Source organism: Amblyomma mixtum, chromosome 8, assembly GCF_055824585.1.
Source record: "Amblyomma mixtum isolate Tamu chromosome 8, ASM5582458v1, whole genome shotgun sequence".
NCBI lineage: Eukaryota > Metazoa > Arthropoda > Arachnida > Ixodida > Ixodidae > Amblyomma > Amblyomma mixtum.
Window position 1 is genome coordinate 113,733,605 of NC_143019.1, and position 18,475 is coordinate 113,752,079.

An 18,475-nucleotide genomic window follows, 5' to 3' on the forward strand; every position below is an offset into this window, starting at 1 on the left:
CCTGAGTCTGCTGCTTCTACTGTGTTGGGGAGGGCAGCAGTCGGTGAAGTTCTTCGCGAACAATTTCGCGTATTACATCTCACAGGTTATCCCGGCTTGCAAAGGTATCATCTGGGGTGCTTGCCATTAGGGCTTGAAGAGGTTGTTTGCACTGACGGGTCTAGGCGTCAAGGGTCTTTTCGATGGTAGAAGCTTCCACCACGAATTCGGAGTCGGTTTTCGGAGGACTCCAGATCACGCCGGCGAACAGTTGCTTATTTACGCAGTGCACGCATGAGGAAGGTGAGCCTCTTTTCTTCAGTCATGTCAGGGTTGGCGCGCCTAAAAATGTGCTTCAGTTCTTACACATACGCAGTCACGGACTCGCTTGGGTGTTGAATTGAGTACTGCAGCAGAACCCCCGCTATATTTTCCCGTAAGACGCTAGTGAATGTTCCCAGTAGCGGCTCCTTGAAGGTCGCCCACTTTGCGAAGGAAGATTTAGTGTTTTCAAACAACGTTCTGGCAAGGCCGTCCAATGCAAAGCAGAGGTTACGAAGCCTGGCACTCTCCTCCCATGCGTTCAGCACGGCCGCACGGTCGTACAGGTCAAGCCAGCCTTCCACACCTTTGTGCGGTTCTCCATGGAAATTCGGTGGCTCACGGGACTGGCCAAGCACACGGGCGTTACTGTGCACCAGGATCCACCGTGGGAAGCATGTCAGGATTGCAGGCCAGCATCTTCACCAGATGTTACGTAGTGGTGAGTGCAGTGACAAGCAGGAAAACAGCGAAAATGGCTTCAAAAGAAGATTCTTTATTTGGGCTGACTTGCGCCCGCAAAGAACTGAAAGTCTCGGCGGCGGCATAGTAATAAGCGTGCGCGGCGGTCGCCAAACAGAATGCCCGCCGCTCTCGGCCGTGCTCAATTTAAAGTTGATACCAAACTTTCGAGATACGTCGTGCAAAGTTACTGCAACATTCTGGAACACAGAATCGCCTCCGCCTGGATGCGATCATTTGAGATATATCTGGTGGCGTTTTGCATTACAAAGTGATGAAACGAGTACCGGCAGCTTTGAAGAATGAACCAACAGTACAAAGATTCGCGGCAACATAAGAGCGCCGTGTAAAGCGCTACACCTCGGCATGTGCGGACGACCGATGACCGCCGCTCCAAGCGGCCGCGGAAAAGACCGGGTACCAATGAGGCGCTGGAACCGACTCTGCAGCTCATCACACCCCGCATGCATCACCGGCTATATGGCAATCTGATCTCTGTGCAATGCGAAGCTTCGCAGTGGTGTTTGCCAGCTGCTCAGGCAAGCGGACGGGCCTCTAGTTAAGAATGCGTGCGCATAACTTCTTTGAGCGTATCCCAAGCGCCTTCATCACAGTCAGACAGCGAAGCGCAAAGAACAAGTGACAGGCCCTCGCATGAACGCGTCTTGCACATTGAAGCCTCAGGGACGATATATACCGCAATGTGGATTTCAGCGCTTGGCCATAACAGACTGGTGATCTGAGGTATAAACTAGCGTTGTGGGCAAAGCCACCACATTCATACCCGCCACGCATCTAGATAGCGATTGAGGCACGTACACGTGGCCAAGCCTTTCCGCCAGTGAACCACCCCGCTATGTCCAGCGAAACCACGAGCTATCCATGAGCTCGTGCGCATCCTCACGCGAAAATTGGCGGACAAGACGCAGCAACTGACGAGAGTTCAGGTCGACCGGCCCCTGCCCGGGCCTTGCACATCGGTATAGGAGTCCAATGCACAGTTAAAGTCGCCCACAGAGATGACATGACGGTTGTCATGGTTGTGCAAGTCTAATCCAGGAAACAAAATTATTACTGAGGCTTGCATCTGCCTCCGCGCAAATGCGCAAATTTCGCAACCTCAGAGTCGAATAGACGCAGTCTAACGCAAGTACAGGTCCATACCCGCACTAAGTTAAGTGATGATCGCGCAGCGGGGATCTCTTAAACACAACAATTCTGACGTCACCCCAGTGAGCAGTCGGAAATGCAAAGAAGCAGGCCAGGTGACGACTACCTCTGAATTCAAAAACACTGGAGAGTCTCGCTAAATTAGATTCCTGAAAACATAGAATAGCGCATCAGACTCTGTGCTTATAATCAATCACTTCAGTCTGTTTCCGGTGGCTGCGAAAGCCCTGTACATTTAAGGATAGAATTTTAAAATATGATGTCATGTGTTGAATTACCTCTAAAGGCCAGGAAAACAAAGTCGCGGCCTTGCACGGCACCTTCAAGGTCCGAACAGTTATATTAGACGGTAATCCCCGGCCCTCCAGATGAAGCTCGGGATATTTTTGGGGGGCTGCACCTCCGGTCGGCCCTCATAAGATGTTCCCGAGCCAGTTACTGAAGTAGACACGTAGGACTGTACCTCACGTGAGAGCCCTACGGCAATTTCGCATGCGCTAAGTCCGTAGAGAACGCTTCGAGAACTGCCCACATCGAGGCTAAATGTGCCGTCGGAGTTGTCCGAGTGACGCTCCGATGAAGGCAACTTAAGGTATTGTGGAGGTTCACTGGGACCCGATCGAAGCTCCCGCAGTTCCTGGCCCGATTCCGGCTGTCTCTTAATGCGCCCCGTTTATTTCACCAGGGCACTGCGAACCTATGGGAGGCCCACAACGTAGACAGGGAAGAGCACAGCGGCTGCTTTGGGGGCCATGAACACTGCAGTGCCCGCATAATGAAGCCGTGCATTGCGCCTGGAAGTGCCCCGAGGAGCCACAATGCCGACAAACGCGCTGCATTGCTTTGGTGTCAAAGGTAACTCAGTAACCGGCGACGTGCAGATAGTTGGGGACCGGGGTCGATGCGGAGATCTCTACGCTAACGTGCCGCGTTCCAGTCTGAAAGCACGGCGAGACCCTATCTGGCCGACGATAACCCGCAGCACGCTGAGATGCTCCAGTCTCAACCATGGTGACCAGGCTCGGGGGCCCAATCGTAACATTGGTAACAGCGGTGGGATGCCCAGCCGTAACAGTGAATGACAGCTGCGGGATCGACCGGCGTCAGCTTCCGCGGCGCGGTGAGTGCCTGATGTTTTCCCCTCAATTCGCCAGACTGCTCTAGCACATGTGATTGTAGTCTTAGAGTAGGGCTTTGCGTAGCACTAGAGAGAGGTTTGCTGTTTCGAGCCTAGTAGGACTGTTTTTAATCTAAAGCTGGTGCATAGGGAGTAAACAAGGCGTTGTTGGAAAGAATTGCTTGCGCGATGGAGCACATTAAAGTGAAGGAACTCGTCGGAATTTGTGAAAAGTTGGACACTGCTTTAGGGCCCGCAAAACGAAAGAATACGATTTTTGAGATCATGCTGAGGAAGCCAATGACGAACCGCTGAGGAAGCGAATTAGTCCTCGGCTGAGATCACAGAATACCGCGAGCGCGAAGAGGCAGAAAGACAGGAGGAGCTTGAGATAAAACAGCATGCTCGAGTAATGAAATTGGTGGGCCTTGAGCTTGAAGCGCTTCGGATGTGTTTTGAAGAGATAAATCGTTATCCGTTCTCCATGAGGCTAAAGGTCGGCTGTCAGGGGACAGGCTGCTGCCTTTTCGTGATCGCCGAGGATATAGCGAAGTACTTAGCATATTTCGAGTGCGTCTGTGAGAGAAAGCGTATTGAGCGAGATGGTTTGGCACAAGTTTTGGTCGTCCTTCTTTCGCGCGAAGCGTCTGACGTGGTAAAGACTTGGTACACGATGACGAAGACATCAACGATATGCTAAAAATATTTTATTGCAAAATTATCGGCTGTCACCTCAGGAGCTCCAGAAAAAGCACGAGTACGATGAAAGTAAGAAGCCGTACTTCGATTTTCCATACCTCTTTAAAGTCGACATTTTTAGAATGGCTCGAAAGTGCGGAAGGTTCGCACGATCGTGAAAAAGATCGAGTGCGTAGGTGTTGAGCCTCATTGCCGGTGCGGCACTGAGGAAGGTAGTTCGAACTTGGCAGATGTGACTCCAGCTGTTACAGCCCAAGATGACCGGCATTCGGCAACTGAGGAAATCTCTCTACCTTCGGGTATGATATCGTCAGCAGTGGACGGTGCAATTACACAGGTTTCGCCCATTGAGATTTCAGGAGAGTTGATGGAAAGTGGTGCTCCTGGAGTGCCAAAAGCGGCACGAGTTTCAGAGCATGGCAGAGAGGATGTTCGGCTGGACATTAATGGAAACGCTAGTGCTGACGCAAGCGAAGTCAAAGAGAATGACGCACCGTGCTGTGCATCGCGTTCAACAGAAATGCAGAAGCCTGAGACTTTCGATCAACGGCAGCGGGCGCATATAGATTTTGCGGGCGCTGAGTTGTGCGTTAGTGTTTATGGTGAGCGATGCAAAACGAGACACGTGCTTTCCCACCACTGCGAGCTCAGTCTGTCCAAAAAATCAGCTGCTGAAGCGGGAACACCACAACTAAGTGCAAGACCGATAGTCATACGAAATCGGCTGAAACGCTTCAGGAGCATGACGAGAGCTGGCTGCCAGCACTCATGGCAGGAGAGAACAATGGTTTGTCTGCGCCTTAAGAAACTAAGGTGCTGGACAACAGTGGACTACAGACAGAAACTTCCAGAGGACATGGGGGCTGCAGACGTCATTCTATTCGAGAACGATGAGGACGATTGTGCACACAGAGGCTTTGAGGACAAAGAGCGCCGTTTGGAGGATGTTCTGAAAAGCATCAAAGAGAGACCTGAGGCAGGTAGCACGCGTGAATCGGCTGACAATCATAATATGGTCACCGAACACGAACCTAGGCGGCCTAGGTGACAGAAGCAGCAAGCGCTCCCCAGGAGAGAGTGAAAGGAAAGGACAAGACAGAAATCAGCGACCGGAAGGAAAGGAACCACCAGTCACCAGAGCTGTCACCAAAAGGTGAAAGGCAGACATAAGAAAGAGTGGTACCTTCGAAACTAGAGGAGGAGCAAGCGCATGAAAGAGAGCTGCCGCCATCGGAGGCGTCAGCGTTGCCAGCAAATGGACAGCAGCAACATCATTTTGATTTTGAGCCCCGAAATTAGCGTTAGAGTGAGAGCTAAAGACATGCACGATGCATCTCCATCAAACCAAGAAGCGTAGCACATGAGTGCCCAGGCACACTGTTATGGGCAGTAAGATAAACTGTAAAGACCAAATGTACAAACATTTGCGCGGGAACGAGTATCAAGGGAAGAAGCCGATATACAAGTGAGTACTGCCCGGGACGCGAAAAATTAGGGAGCGGGACAAGATTGAATCATATCGCCAGTACACGGAGAGCATGACACGTAAAAGCACAAACTCTCAGGCAGGCTCTCACTTTCCACAGCAATCATGGGAGAAACTGCGGTCCCACAGAAAGTAGCACGCGTGCGCTGAGAAAACGCGTGTATGGCTCATGAAGCGCAGTATTGCACGGGGCCGTAGTGACAGCGGCAACAAGATAACTGGCAAGAAGAAACTGTCTAAGCGCTGGGCCAGGCATAGGTATCGTGATGGAAAGTGGCGAGTCGAGATAACGCTATTTAGTTGGTGTAAAGCCAAAAGGTCGGATAGATGCGAACCTCGCGCCAAGCGAAAAGAAAGGGTGCGCATGAATTAAACACTTCTGGGAGGTGTCACGTGCAGCACATACAAAGAGAAAGAACGAAAGGTTCTACCGGAAGCGTTACGCACTCTCAATGGAAATTCGCAACTGGCGCGGAACGCGTAAGGAAAGGGACAAGTTGCCAGTAAGAGAAAGCAACTCGTTCTCGCCTTGCTTCACCCATAGAAACTGGAGGGCCAAACACAGCGAGGGAGACAAGCGCAGCTACAGTGAAAAAGGCAGAGACATTACCTTCCGCAGTATCGGGCGTCGTTTAACGTCCGTTAAAAGCGAGTTAAGCGCTGACGTAGACCCACTAAGCTATGCGTTCTAAGCAAGGCTGTCTTGTAGGGTTGTACCTCCTCGTGACTTACAAGTTCTCACTTCGAGAACAGTTCTCAAGTTCGCTCGCAGATCGGGATCATTTGCGGCCTCAGTTGAATGCTTTCCCACCAGAGTGATCTCAAGAAACCAAATTTTTTTTTTCATTCATTTCATTCCTTGAGTTACATGCATTTGACACTTTGTTCGAGTTCTGATTTTAAGAGCTCTTGTATCTCACATGTGTCACTTGTTGAAGAGGGAACAAAAAACGGGATCAGAAATATAGTCAGCAGAGCTTTGTGACCTTGAAGCCTGGTGCCTTGACGGGTGACGGAGGGCACTTGCTCGTGTTGGGTGTTGCCTGTTGTCGGTCGGTTCTTGGCAAGATGCAGAACGATCAACGACCGGTGCTGAGAAGCAAGCTCTTCAGAAGGAGCTGGTCCGGACACCTGCGGGACAAGCGGCGGAGCAGTGATTCTGGCTTCATGAGTGGGAACTGTTCACGGAAAGGAGTATGGAGCCACCTGTGTCTGACCACAAGAACAAACCTTGGAAGAGCCTGGTCTACGAGCGCGCCCCAAATCCGAGCCCAGCAGAAGCAGCTCGTCTTCGTGGTGCATTGTCTGGCGGCAAAGGTGCTGTTATTCCTGAGCACGCATTCCGTTGGCCTCCGTGGAAACCAGCGCCGTGCGCCCGAAATTGCGCAAAGCGATCCCGGGCTCGGACATGTCGCGGCTTGCAGCATGATTCATCTTGGCTCGCCCGGCGCAGTCCCTTCCTTCTCTACTCTCTAGCGTCGGCTAGAGACTCAACCGACGCTTCTCCGGCCGCCCTTTCAAGGCAGCAAACTTTCAGCGGCCAACTCCTCTCGTCTATTCCTCCAATTCAAACAGCGGCCAGTGGTGTGAACTGATTGGAGGGCTCGCACGGCTGGCTGCTGCAACCGTCACCAGGGGCTATAACAACGGAGTCGCGCTCAGCCGGAGCAGCAATCGGGTAGCAGACGAGACATCACGCCAGAGAGACGCTTTCACGGGGCATTGTCCTGCTCCTTTACATAATCGGCCCTTGTGCCGATTATGTAAAGCCCTTGTACTTGCTCAATATAAACGTTCGTTGACTCACCGTCGCCTCGACCGTTTCTTCGCTCAGCTCTGCGCAACAGTGGCACCAGGCAGAGATGCTCCAGTCTCAACAGTGGGGACCAGGCTCGGAGGTTCAGTTGCAACAGTGGTGGCACGGGTGGGATGCCCAATCGTAACAGCGCCCATATGCGCCCGAATATATAAGTTCGCGAAGACCTACTATCGACCCACGGTCTAACTACTAGTCCCTGTAGAGGCGGTAGCATCAAAGACTCGACGTTCGGTGGACACCAGGACGTCGACGGCGCCATGGCGACATAGAGAGGATATCCTCAAAGTGAAACACGCAGGGAGGTCACAGGTTTCAACACAAAAAGTGACTGCGGCCGACACGGCAGCAGTTAGATGAGCCAGCCAGCGTTTTGATGCGATAGCGGTAAGGTGCTCTTTTCGCGGAAAATCCGGTGTTGGTGTCGTAACGAAAGAATCTGTAAAAAACAAATTATCCTGCAGTTATGAGAATCGAAACTAGGGCTTTCATATTACGAGGCGAGCACGCGCAGAAAACGTCACAAAGGCCCGCAGGTTGAATCTGAATAAAAAGTGAACCTAGTAAATGGGTTGGGGCCTTTGACTTCGCGAAATATACTTGTGGTGGCAGTGAAGAGCATTTATCAACTATTAAATGGTTACAGAAAGGTGATTCGGATAGCGCCCGATTGGCCCCTTCCCCTCACAATACAATGTGGAGACGCATTGGGGGCCCCATTGGTAAGCAACGCCGCGCGCGTCCGTTGAACCAAGACCTTTTGGGTCTTGAGGTCTTGGCAGCCTAACAGGGTCGCCTCCCAGTCCTTTCTGGAGGGATTGGGGAGGGAGGGAGTTTTGTTTGGTACGCCCAAACTATGCGGAAGGTGTCAGCTACCTCCTCACAGAACTGGCACGCGCCATCAAAGGATAGCTTGAAATTCTTAAGCACCTCCGGGAACAGCATAATTTTGGTGATAATTTTGATGAGGAGGAGCGCTTCTGAGCGATCCAGTCTATTACAAGGGGCCAGGTAGCGCCGGTGCTCCTCCTTGTAGTGATCGGTGGCGTGTTTCAAAGTAAGGGTCAGGTTGTCTGATTGGGAATAGACTTCCAGGGACAGGGAGATAGCTCGAGGAGAGATGCGTGGGCGTCCTGATTGGCCTATTTGTTTGCCTGGAGCCCCTGTCGACCGGGGCCCCAAGTCAGGTTACGCGCAGTTGTAGCTACGTATTGGCACCTAGACTGCAGTATGCGCCGTGCAAGCGGGGGAGTCTACCGCAGCTGATAGCTCCGACAGGCCCCTCGCGAGCAGGTGATGATGTGTTTCGAATTGGGATCAGTGAGAGCCAGAGCAATGGCAACCTCCTCCGCGTGTGTTGCGCTGTAGGCATTGAAAGTGAGACCGTTCACTGTGTTTGTGTTGTGTACGCCTGCGCAAATGTACCGCCCCTCGTGGTGTGGGCCAGCAACGTCCACGTAATACACGTGCTGTTGATGACAGCAGCATCGCGCTAACGCTTCTGCACGCGCCTGGCGACCACCACTATGGTCTCCTCTGGACATGTTGCGAGGAATGGGTGGGACCCGGACTGCGCGTCTACAGGGTTATGACACTCTCTCCCTTTCCTCAATATGGTAGTCGTGTTTGATGTGTATCCGCTTCAAAAGGCAGCGACCAGATGTGGTTTGTGCAAGACGCGTCTATCAAGACGAAAGCCTTTAATGCCTCATCGTTGTCGACAGAAGGTTGTCAGCAAAGCTATCACGCTTTTTCTAGTCTGACCAGCCAAAAAAATATTTGTACACGGTGGCATTTGAACCACCATCCTTCCGTTCCGCAGCCGAGCGTGCTAATGGCTACGCTACTTCCTGCCAACGTGTATGTAGTTCTCCTTGTCAAGGACGCTGGAGAGTGTTTGCAGAAAGGCGTCGAAACCGATGGATGCCCCTCAAACGCCCTGCAGTGTCTCCAGCATTTAAGGTTCGAAAAGAATTGTGTACTTAATTAACATCTTAACCACACATCAGTGACACAAGCAGCGACACCGAGCTAAAGGCTTTCGCCTCACCGCAATTTAGGTCAGCAATGTGCCCCCCTGAATTTTTCTTTTGCGTCTTCAGCCTGTCCCGCTTCATTTCTTTCCCGTCTTGCTGCCATCCATCTGCCTATGAACACTCAGCTTAGTATAAGAGCTTAACCTAATCTTGACTTAATATCCTTCAAAAGAACGCTTGCTCGAAACGTCCAACTTCGTATTTCTGGAAACACTCGTTTTTCTTCTCCATTGTAGCTAGAGTTAAACTTCCGCTTTTTGGTGGACAAAGTGGGCTTCTCGGAGCTCCCGGAAGGTGCTTACCACGCCCAGGGCCAGACATCTGTGCTTAGACTTGGCTGCCTGGCGGTCTAGAGACCGGGTCATGAATTTCCGGCGGATAAACACTAGTTGGCCAATATCTTGTTTGTGCAGGTGAAAGTAGGAGGTTGAGTAAGGAGTTTACTCGTTACGAAAATGTTGGAAACCGCTGTGCATCCTTACTTCATAGTTCGGCCAGGTTGTTGGAGACACAGCGGACCATGTCGCCCACCTAGTCTCTAACCGTGCTAAGTTTGGCCAGGGTGGTGTCGGCTCTGCGTTGATGGTGTATGAAGAGGTCAAGGACGCGGATCTTCTTGGACTCCCGGATCGGTCCCGAGGGGAGACTGATGGGGCGCACTGCAGTCCGCAGTAGGTCGCGTAGTCGTCGACTAGGGTTGCCTTTACTTGCAGGCAGAACTCTATGTGGCCCAGGTTACCTTTTGTGGCCCAGATTGCAATGTCATCTGCGCAAAGAGCATGATGTATTCCAGGCAGAAAAGACAATTTCGAGGGAAGGTGAAGCACTGCCAAATTGAAGGGAAGGGGAGATGGGACCACGCCTTGAGGTGTTCCCCTCGAGCCGTTCATGAATGGCCCGTGTCCCGCTTCTTGTATGCGTATCCAGGCTTGGTAGTATGTAGAAAAAATGTCTTATGGAATGGAAAGTTTTGTGGCCGCAGATGGTGTGACTAAGGTGGTCCAGGACTACTTCGCGTCTGACGTTTTTGAACGCGCCTTTGAGATTCAAGCCGAGGACCATTGGACAGGATCTATGATGTCGCGGTAGAGCTGCAGACGTATATCATGTGCTGATTTGTGAGAGCGGAAACTGAATATGGTGCGCCCTAAAATGTGGTGTGTTTCGAGAAAGTTGAGTCTGTCACGCTCTCACGCACCATCGTCTCCATCAGCTTGCCGACATAAGATGTGAGGGAGGTGGGGCGGAGGTTCTCCACATAAATAGGTTTGCCGGCCTTTGGGATAAAGGCCATGAGAGCCGACTTCCAGTAGAAATGGACAGGAGTCTCGACATCCCAAATGCTATTGATGTATTTCAGCGCGGCGCAGGCTACGTCGGGAAGGTTGGCCAGAAGGTTGATCGTAAACCTATTCGGGTCGGGTGTAGTGCCACGCTACATCTCACTTAAGGCCGCCCGGAGGTCGGCGATCTGGAACAGGGTGTCCAGCTCCATGTTCTCTTTGCCTTTACACGAGTACGCGCCGGCCGGGAGTCCTTGGTGGTGCACAGGTATCGGTCCCTGAGCGTGTGCGCTAGCTGTGTTGTCGTTCCTGTAAAGTAGTGCAAGGCCCTATGTGTTAGGTTTCCGTGCGTGTTTGTGTTGGATTGATGAGCGCCTTACAGGGTCCGCGTGTTGTGGCCAGGCATCTGGCACAGCCGTGTTGCATCGATCCACAAAATTAGTACCGGCTAGTTGGGCAGCATATTCCGTAGCCTGCATTGTGTTTTCGAGGATGCGTTTCTTGAGGAGTCTGTTATGTTTCTCTTACTTCCATAGTTTGGTGAGGATGCGGCGGGCCTCCCAAAGGTGCAGGAGGTGGTTGTCCAAGTCCATTTGTGTTTCTGTGAGCTGTATCTGTTTTTCGTGTTGTATGCGTGTAGAGGTGAGGTATTTAGCCTAGGTGACGTAACCCGACTGGAGGGGGTCTACGACAGGTATAGAAGTTCGGAAAGTCGTCTAGTCCATGAACACGAGCTTGTGTTAATGGGCATTTCACGGGCCCATGTAAATATGTACTCACGCGTACAAAGTCGATCACACTTGCCTCGAGCGCTAGAGCGGTGTGCTGGGGAGCAAATGAAGTTATATACAGAAATCTTATCGCAGCTGCTTTGCCGGGGGTAAGGCGCTGGTGCCTGTGGTGCACATGTCTATTAGGCTTCTGCCCAGCTCGAATATTATCAGTGAAAGTCAATGCTTTGTTCATAATTTCGAATTATTTTCACCAGACGGCAACGCTCGAGCGCTCTAGACAAATGTTATCGACTCTGTACATGAGTATACGAACCCGTGTTGCACCTGGTGTGAACAGCAGTTTACCCAAGACTACCTGAAAACTGCCATACCATACAGTACAAAACTTCTAGACCGAAGAGAACTTTTAGACAACAGACGAAAACCACCGGCGAATTCAAAACACATATACGAAGAAATAAAGTTTTATTCGGTCAGAAAGTATAGCAGGGCGCTGCGTGCTTGTGGTCTTCCACTATCGGCATACGACGCATGGTCGTATGATGGAAAGGATCAATCCAGCGCTCCTGTGACGAGTTCGTCTTCCTCCCCCTCGGCGTCAGCAGAGGCCACGACAGAAGAGGCGACCAGAAGCTCGGGTGGCCCACTGTCCAGTAGGTCTGCCGGTGGTTCATCGCTGAATAGCTGTACAGGCACTGTAAGCAGAGGCTTCTCTGGGAGTAGGTTGCGCAGTGCCTGCCTTGCTTCGAAGTGCCTCTCCACTTCCTCCTCCGTCATGTGGCCGTCTAGGCGGCTTGCAGACAACGCGTCGACCACTTCTACTTTCCTCCTCTTGACGGCTGCGACCAACGGGGGCTTTGAAGCTGTTTGCGACAGCGCAGATACAGTCGCTGGCGAAGATTTGGAGGTCCGGGCTCTTTTTTCTTTCTTTTCTACCGTAGGGTTGAGCGGTGCACTGGAGGGCATTGGAGCTGTTGACTTGGCTGTCAAAGTAGGCAGAACACCCAGAGCAGTGGAAACGGTGGTGGCCGGCAGCGGCGCAATCTCAGTCTTTATGGGTATGGAGCAAGACAGAGCTGTACTGGGCACAGTTGCAGCCGGTACGCTGGCCACGTGCAGATGATGCCCGTTGCTACTTTCCAGGGGAGTGAGCGGTTGTGGCGGCGGTTCAACATGAAGCTCCGAGTCACTGTCACTGTCACTCGATATAGCAGCGTCTGAGTCACTCGAAGACGAGTCGATCGATTCGTACTGAAGGATCTGGTCCAGGAGAAAGCTTTTGTCGCGTTCCACTATGAGAAGCTCTCGTTCTGCTTTTTGATGTTCTTCCCAGAGGCGTTCATTATCGTAGAGGAGGAACTTCAGCTTGCGCTTCAGGTTGCGATACTTCTGCCGGTATGACACGACAGGAACGGAATCTTCATCTGAGCTAGGCATTTTTACGGTATACAGGTCGTCAGCACTGCTCTCAAAGATGTCTACTAGCACGCCTCAGAAACGTCGGCGCTGCCCCGAGAAACTCTTCCTCCACTTACGCGAGTTTGAAAACTGGACCCAATAAAAATCGCGGTCTACTCACTCAAGCACTTCAATCAACTGCCACGAGTTGTGGGAACGTGTCGCCATCTGCTTTGCAGAGATTCAAGTAAACGTGTACAGCTTGCGCTTAGGTACAGTAGGTGGCACTATGAACGCATTCGCTATAGGGTGCCTTGATGCCAGCGCCGCCGTTCAGGGTGGAGACAACATCGCGGGCGCCGCCATATTGAATCACACCGGATCAGCGGCGCTAGCGTGTGTACCGGCGCCACTCTTACTCTCGGCGGGCGTGAGTGCTTTTGACTAGAACAGTCTTTTTCATCAACATCACACTGCGTATCTTTACACTCATAATAGCCATTTTAACGTCCGGGGGTCGAAGACGTAATTGCATGACTTTATTTTACAGCCCCAAGTGGTCGATGTTGAACATTTACTGTTCCGTCTTTTGGTTTGAAAAACGGGCTAATATTTTAAAGATCTTTTGCCGTGCAGATGCTGCTGCTCCATGCGGATAGAAGAAATTGCTTCCTCTTTTGTTTTCCACTATATTTTGGATTTTAATCCCCACGTTCTGTTAACGCCCGCGTGTCGTCAGCCGCTTGAGCGCTGCGGATGGTTTCGCTATCGTCGCGCGGGCTGTTTCCGTTTCTTCTGCTCGCAAAAACTGCTCTTTGTCTGCTTTCTAATTTTTCAAAGGGTAACTGCAAGTTGCTCGCCCGTTTATTGCTCACAAGGGCGCAATTACATCTGCTTATGGGGCGGGCGCTGGTATACAAATGAAGCCGCCGTATACCGACGTTGCCACTGCTCCTGCGTTTTCTTTCTCGAGGCCAAAGAAAACGAATCGCCCCTCGTTAACGATAGCATAAAGGATTAGTGGAAGTTTCTAGTGGAAGTTTCTCACTCATTTCATTTTTATGAGGGGCGCATAACCACCGAATGTTCTCGCATGCACACTTCGATTGCGCCATGGACAAACGCACCGGTTGCTCTCCTGCGATTCCTCAGTTTGTGAAACACAATTCTACACATATTTTTTTCTCCCCGCAGGGAGGCGTCTGCAGCATGCAGACGTTGGTGAGTGGCGACACCACGGGGTTAACCCGAGCATCCGCAGGGACATCCCCTCAGGGGGATGATGGTGAACAATGCGTCACCACGGACCCGAGCATCCGCGCTTAGCCGTGCGTGGCATCGCCGTGTCCGGGGAAAAGGGGATCCTGGTGGTTGAGCCGATGCCGAGCGTTTGGACCCTTAAGGCCCCTCGGCGGAGGCAACACACCACTTTGGCCCCAGCTTCCTGTAGACGGCACCTCCGGCCTGACCCGACCGGGGGAAATCGGCAGTCGCCTTTTCCTGTCCTCCCCTCTACCTTTCACTTTCCTATTTCCTTTCTTACAACTTTCCTGTATCCTCCTCTCTTCTTTGTTTTTTCCTTTTTCCTGGCGGCGAGGGTTAACCGTGTGTGACCAACTACCCTGAGTTGAGTCATATTAGGTTATGGTTAAGGTGTACAGCTGGCGTGGGCAGGACTTTCTTTCAAGTACCTGTCGCGTCCCCTTGTTGGACTCCATGGTGGGTGGCTGGCACCATGACCGAAAAACTACATTTTTTTATGGCTCCCCCCCTTTCAAAACTTGATCGCTCTCTCAAGAGAGGGCGGACCGAAGCAGATGACTTTTTCCAGAAAAGAAAAGTATCCTTTCCAAAATTTCATGTCATTCACAGTAAAGCAGAAGAAACACAAGCAAGGATAATATCCCCATTCCAAGTCTCAAAACGCTTGACGGATGCCTTAGGCCTTGGCTACAAGGTGTCAAAAATGGCCAGTGGCGACTTACTTCTTGAACTGCGCGACAGCATACAACACTCAAAAGTTGCAACAATTGTATCCATTGGGGACATCCCTGTCTCTGTGACCCCACATCGGTCTCTGAATGCTGTACGAGGCGTCATCTCTGAAATAGATTTTGTCCACCTTTCTGAAAAGGAAATGCTCGAAGGACTTACTGACCAAGAAGTTATAGATGTCCACCGGATCAAGATCCGGAAGGATGGCAAAGAAGTGGACACCAAACACCTGATCTTGACATTCAACATGAGCACATTACCCGAATCCATTGAAGTAGGCTACCTGAAAATAAATGTAAGACCGTATATTCCCAACCCACGCAGATGTTTCAACTGCCAGAGATTTGGCCACGGCTCCCAGAGTTGTCGCGGCCGCAAAACTTGCGCAAAATGCTCTTCGAAGGACCACCAATCCGAAGAATGTGTTGCTAACCTACGGTGTGCAAACTGTGATGGCGACCATGCTGCCTACTCCAGGGCTTGTCCGTCCTGGAAAAAAGAGAAAGAAATCATTACTCTCAAGACTACGCAAAACATTTCTTTCAAAGAAGCAAGAAGGCAATACTCTCAAACAAACAAATTCACCTTCACTGCAAAAACAAACTTCGCCGATGTGGTGCGTGGGCGCGGCGCACCACACCAGGCTTCGGCACCTGTCCAGGCCACACGTAGTGAGCCTGTGGCGGGGCCATCAGCGCCGTCTGGTGGAGTAGCTAACGCTACTCCGCCTACCCCAAAGGAGGGGACGCAGACCCCCGGGTCGGCGGGCCCAAAGACCTCTTCCCACAGGTCGAGGTCAAATTCGAAAATCAATGTGCCTCCTGCACGGTCGTCCAGTGCCTCCGCAGAGGCGATGGACACGACCTCGGGCAGCCCCTCGCCGTCCACGTCGGATGGTCGGCGGAGCTCCCTGGATCGGTCAAAAAGAGACAGGCCCCGAGTCACGGGGCCATAAACAACTTGATCTAGTTTTTTCAATCAGTACAAACACAAAACTAAGATGGCTTTCATAATACAATGGAACTGTAGAGGAATGTTGAGGAACTACAATGATATAACTCATATTCTAGGGTCAGTGATGCCTCTAGCCCTATGTCTCCAGGAGACCAATCTTGGTCCACAAAATTCAAATATCTTAAAACATTATACAACTTTTAGGCGTGATCGCGAACATGCAAATAGACTCTCGGGAGGCGTCGCAATCATCATCCAAAGCGGCGTCCCGGCTCAAGAAATCAAACTGAAAACAAAACTTGAGGCGGTGGCGGTTAGCGTCATCAGCTACAAAATCATTACAATATGTTCTGTATATCTTCCCCCACACATCACATTAACATGCCAAGATCTAGAAAGCCTGATCGATGAACTGCCGGAGCCATTTCTGGTAGTTGGCGATTTTAACGCTCACTCTCCGTTTTGGGGAAGCGAACGCTGTGACTCTAGAGGCCAAACAATCGAAGATTTTATACTTTCGAATAATGTCTGTCTTTTAAATACGGGAAAAGCTACATATTGCTGTCCAAGCACAGCAAAAATGAGCTCTCTCGATTTAGCTTTCGCATCACCATTACTTTTTAACGATTTTAAATGGGATGTTTTAAATGACCCCATGGGCAGCGATCACTTACCTACCGTCATCAGGCTCTCATCGTCTACTCCAATCATCCCCACAAGGCCACGGCGCTGGAAAATTCAGCTCGCCGACTGGTCACTTTTTACAAAAAGTGCCACTCTGGAAAAGGAATTTTGTGACGACCTTAGCACAGATGAAATTAATGAGAAGTTTACTGAATGCATAATATCGGCTGCAACACTCGCTATACCACAAACAACAGGACTTGCACAAAAGAAACATAAAGCGTGGTGGACAAAAGAATGCACATTCGCAAAAAAACCACAAAACAAAGCCTGGAGCGCTCTGCGTCGATATCCCACTGCAGAGAACTTACTTACCTTTAAGAAGGCAAAAGCCAGAGCGCGGTATGTGCGAAGAAGTGCAGAGAAAACCTCTTGGCAGAAATATGTCTCCTCAATAAATAGTTCAATAACATCAAAGAAAATGTGGGAAAAAGTTCGTAAATTTACTGGTGACCATACCCCTTTCACACTTCCTCTCTTGACAGCACCCGGGACACAAACAACTTTAGAAGAACAGGCCAACATACTGGGCGAGCATTTTGCTGAGATCTCAAGCTCATCCAACTACACAAACACATTTCAGAAACACAAATCAATAGCTGAAAAACAAAAATTTCCGTCTGGAGCAGGTGTACATGAGGATTATAACCATCCTCTCACACTACAAGAATTAAATAAAGTATTATCTTCTGGAAAAAAGACAGCACCAGGACCAGACAACGTGCATTACGCTATGCTTGCACATCTCTCCGAGGCTGCTGTAGAGGCACTGTTAAAATTCTTTAATAAAATCTGGATAACTGGAAATATACCTGACGAGTGGAAAAAAGCAGTCATAATACCTTTTCTCAAACCCGGAAAACCACCAACAAGTCCTAGCAGTTACAGACCAATAGCCCTCACCAGCTGCATTGCTAAATCTTTCGAAAGTGTAATAAACATTAGACTAAACTTCGTACTTGAATCTCGGCAACTACTAGATAAACACCAATGTGGGTTTAAGAAAACATGCTCCACCACAGATCATCTTGTCCGCCTAGAAAACACCATCCGGGAGGCGTTCATCCACAAGCAGCACTGTATTGGGGTCTTCTTCGACTTGGAGAAGGCCTACGATAATACGTGGAAGTTCGGCATCCTCCGTGACCTAGCAGAGCTAGGTATCCGCGGCAGGATGTTGAACTGCTTGAACGACTTCCTGGCTAACCGCACATTCCGAGTCCGCCTAGGAGCAACTCTCTCCATGACTTTCACCCAAGAGAACGGCGTACCCCAGGGGTGCATTCTAAGCACGACACTCTTCATAGTAAAAATGAATTCCTTAGCTAAAGTAATACCCAAGTCCATAATGTATTCAGTTTATGTAGACGACCTACAAATAGCATGCACGTCCTCTAGCATACCAACCTGTGAGAGACAAATACAAATCACACTAAATAAACTAGGTGCTTGGGCAGACAGAAATGGGTTTAAATTTTCTCCTCAAAAAACAGTAGCTGTTCTTTTTTCATTGCGACGAGGCCTACAGGTCGATCCTAATCTATACCTGAATCACACTGTGCTACCAATTAAACAAGAACACAAATTTTTAGGCCTAACTTTCGACAAGAAACTCACATTTCTACCACACATTAACAACCTTAAAAAGAAAGCTTCTCAAGCCCTCAATATCTTAAAAGTTCTCTCACGGAAGCGGTGGGGGTCCGATAGAGCAAGCCTTTTACAAATATATCGCTCTCTGGTTCGCTCCAAGCTGGACTACGGGTGCATAGTATATGGTTCGGCAAGAGCATCCTACTTAAAAAGATTAGACCCCATTCATAACCTTGGTCTGCGCCTATCATCTGGAGCATACAGAACATCACCAGTAGTTAGCCTTTACGTTGAAACTAATGAAGCCGCTCTTGAGGATCGAAGAATTGCCCTTACATGCTCATATGTCTTAAAAATCCGTTCTCTTCCGAAACATCTCTGCCATCCAATTGTCACCAAGTGCCCATCTAAAAGATTATTCATCAACAAACCACACTCTATCAGACCATTACTACTGCGCTTTGAAGATAAATGCGAAGAGCTAACAGTGCTAGATGCCCTACCAAATATTGCACAAAGGAATGAATGTTTGCCACCATGGTACAGCCTGCCTTCAGTATGTGACTTCACAATGACACATTTAGATAAAAAGCAAACGCCACATGAGTACATATTACAGGAATTCTTTGCACTACAAGAAAAGTATGACACCTACATTGAATTTTATACCGATGGCTCAAAAACAGAAAGTCACGTTGGAAGTGCAGTAATCCAGGGAAAAAATAAACAGATAATGCGACTACCAGAA

The 18,475-nt window shown here is 50.1% G+C and overlaps 1 protein-coding gene across 1 annotated transcript; it reads right to left on the reverse strand.

Moving 5' to 3' along the window:
• Positions 1-11,655: 11,655 nt before the first annotated feature.
• On the reverse strand, positions 11,656-12,540 carry LOC149333999 (uncharacterized). Its single transcript, XM_089556166.1, has one exon. The coding sequence runs from the start codon at positions 12,538-12,540 to the stop codon at positions 11,656-11,658; it is 885 nt and encodes a 294-aa protein (XP_089412292.1).
• Between the last annotated feature and the right edge of the window lie 5,935 nt (positions 12,541-18,475).

What these genes read in the sequence shown, in the direction of transcription:
- LOC149333999 (XM_089556166.1), bottom strand. Translation starts at nt 12,540, where the DNA reads ATGCCTAGCTCAGATGAAGATTCCGTTCCTGTCGTGTCATACCGGCAG.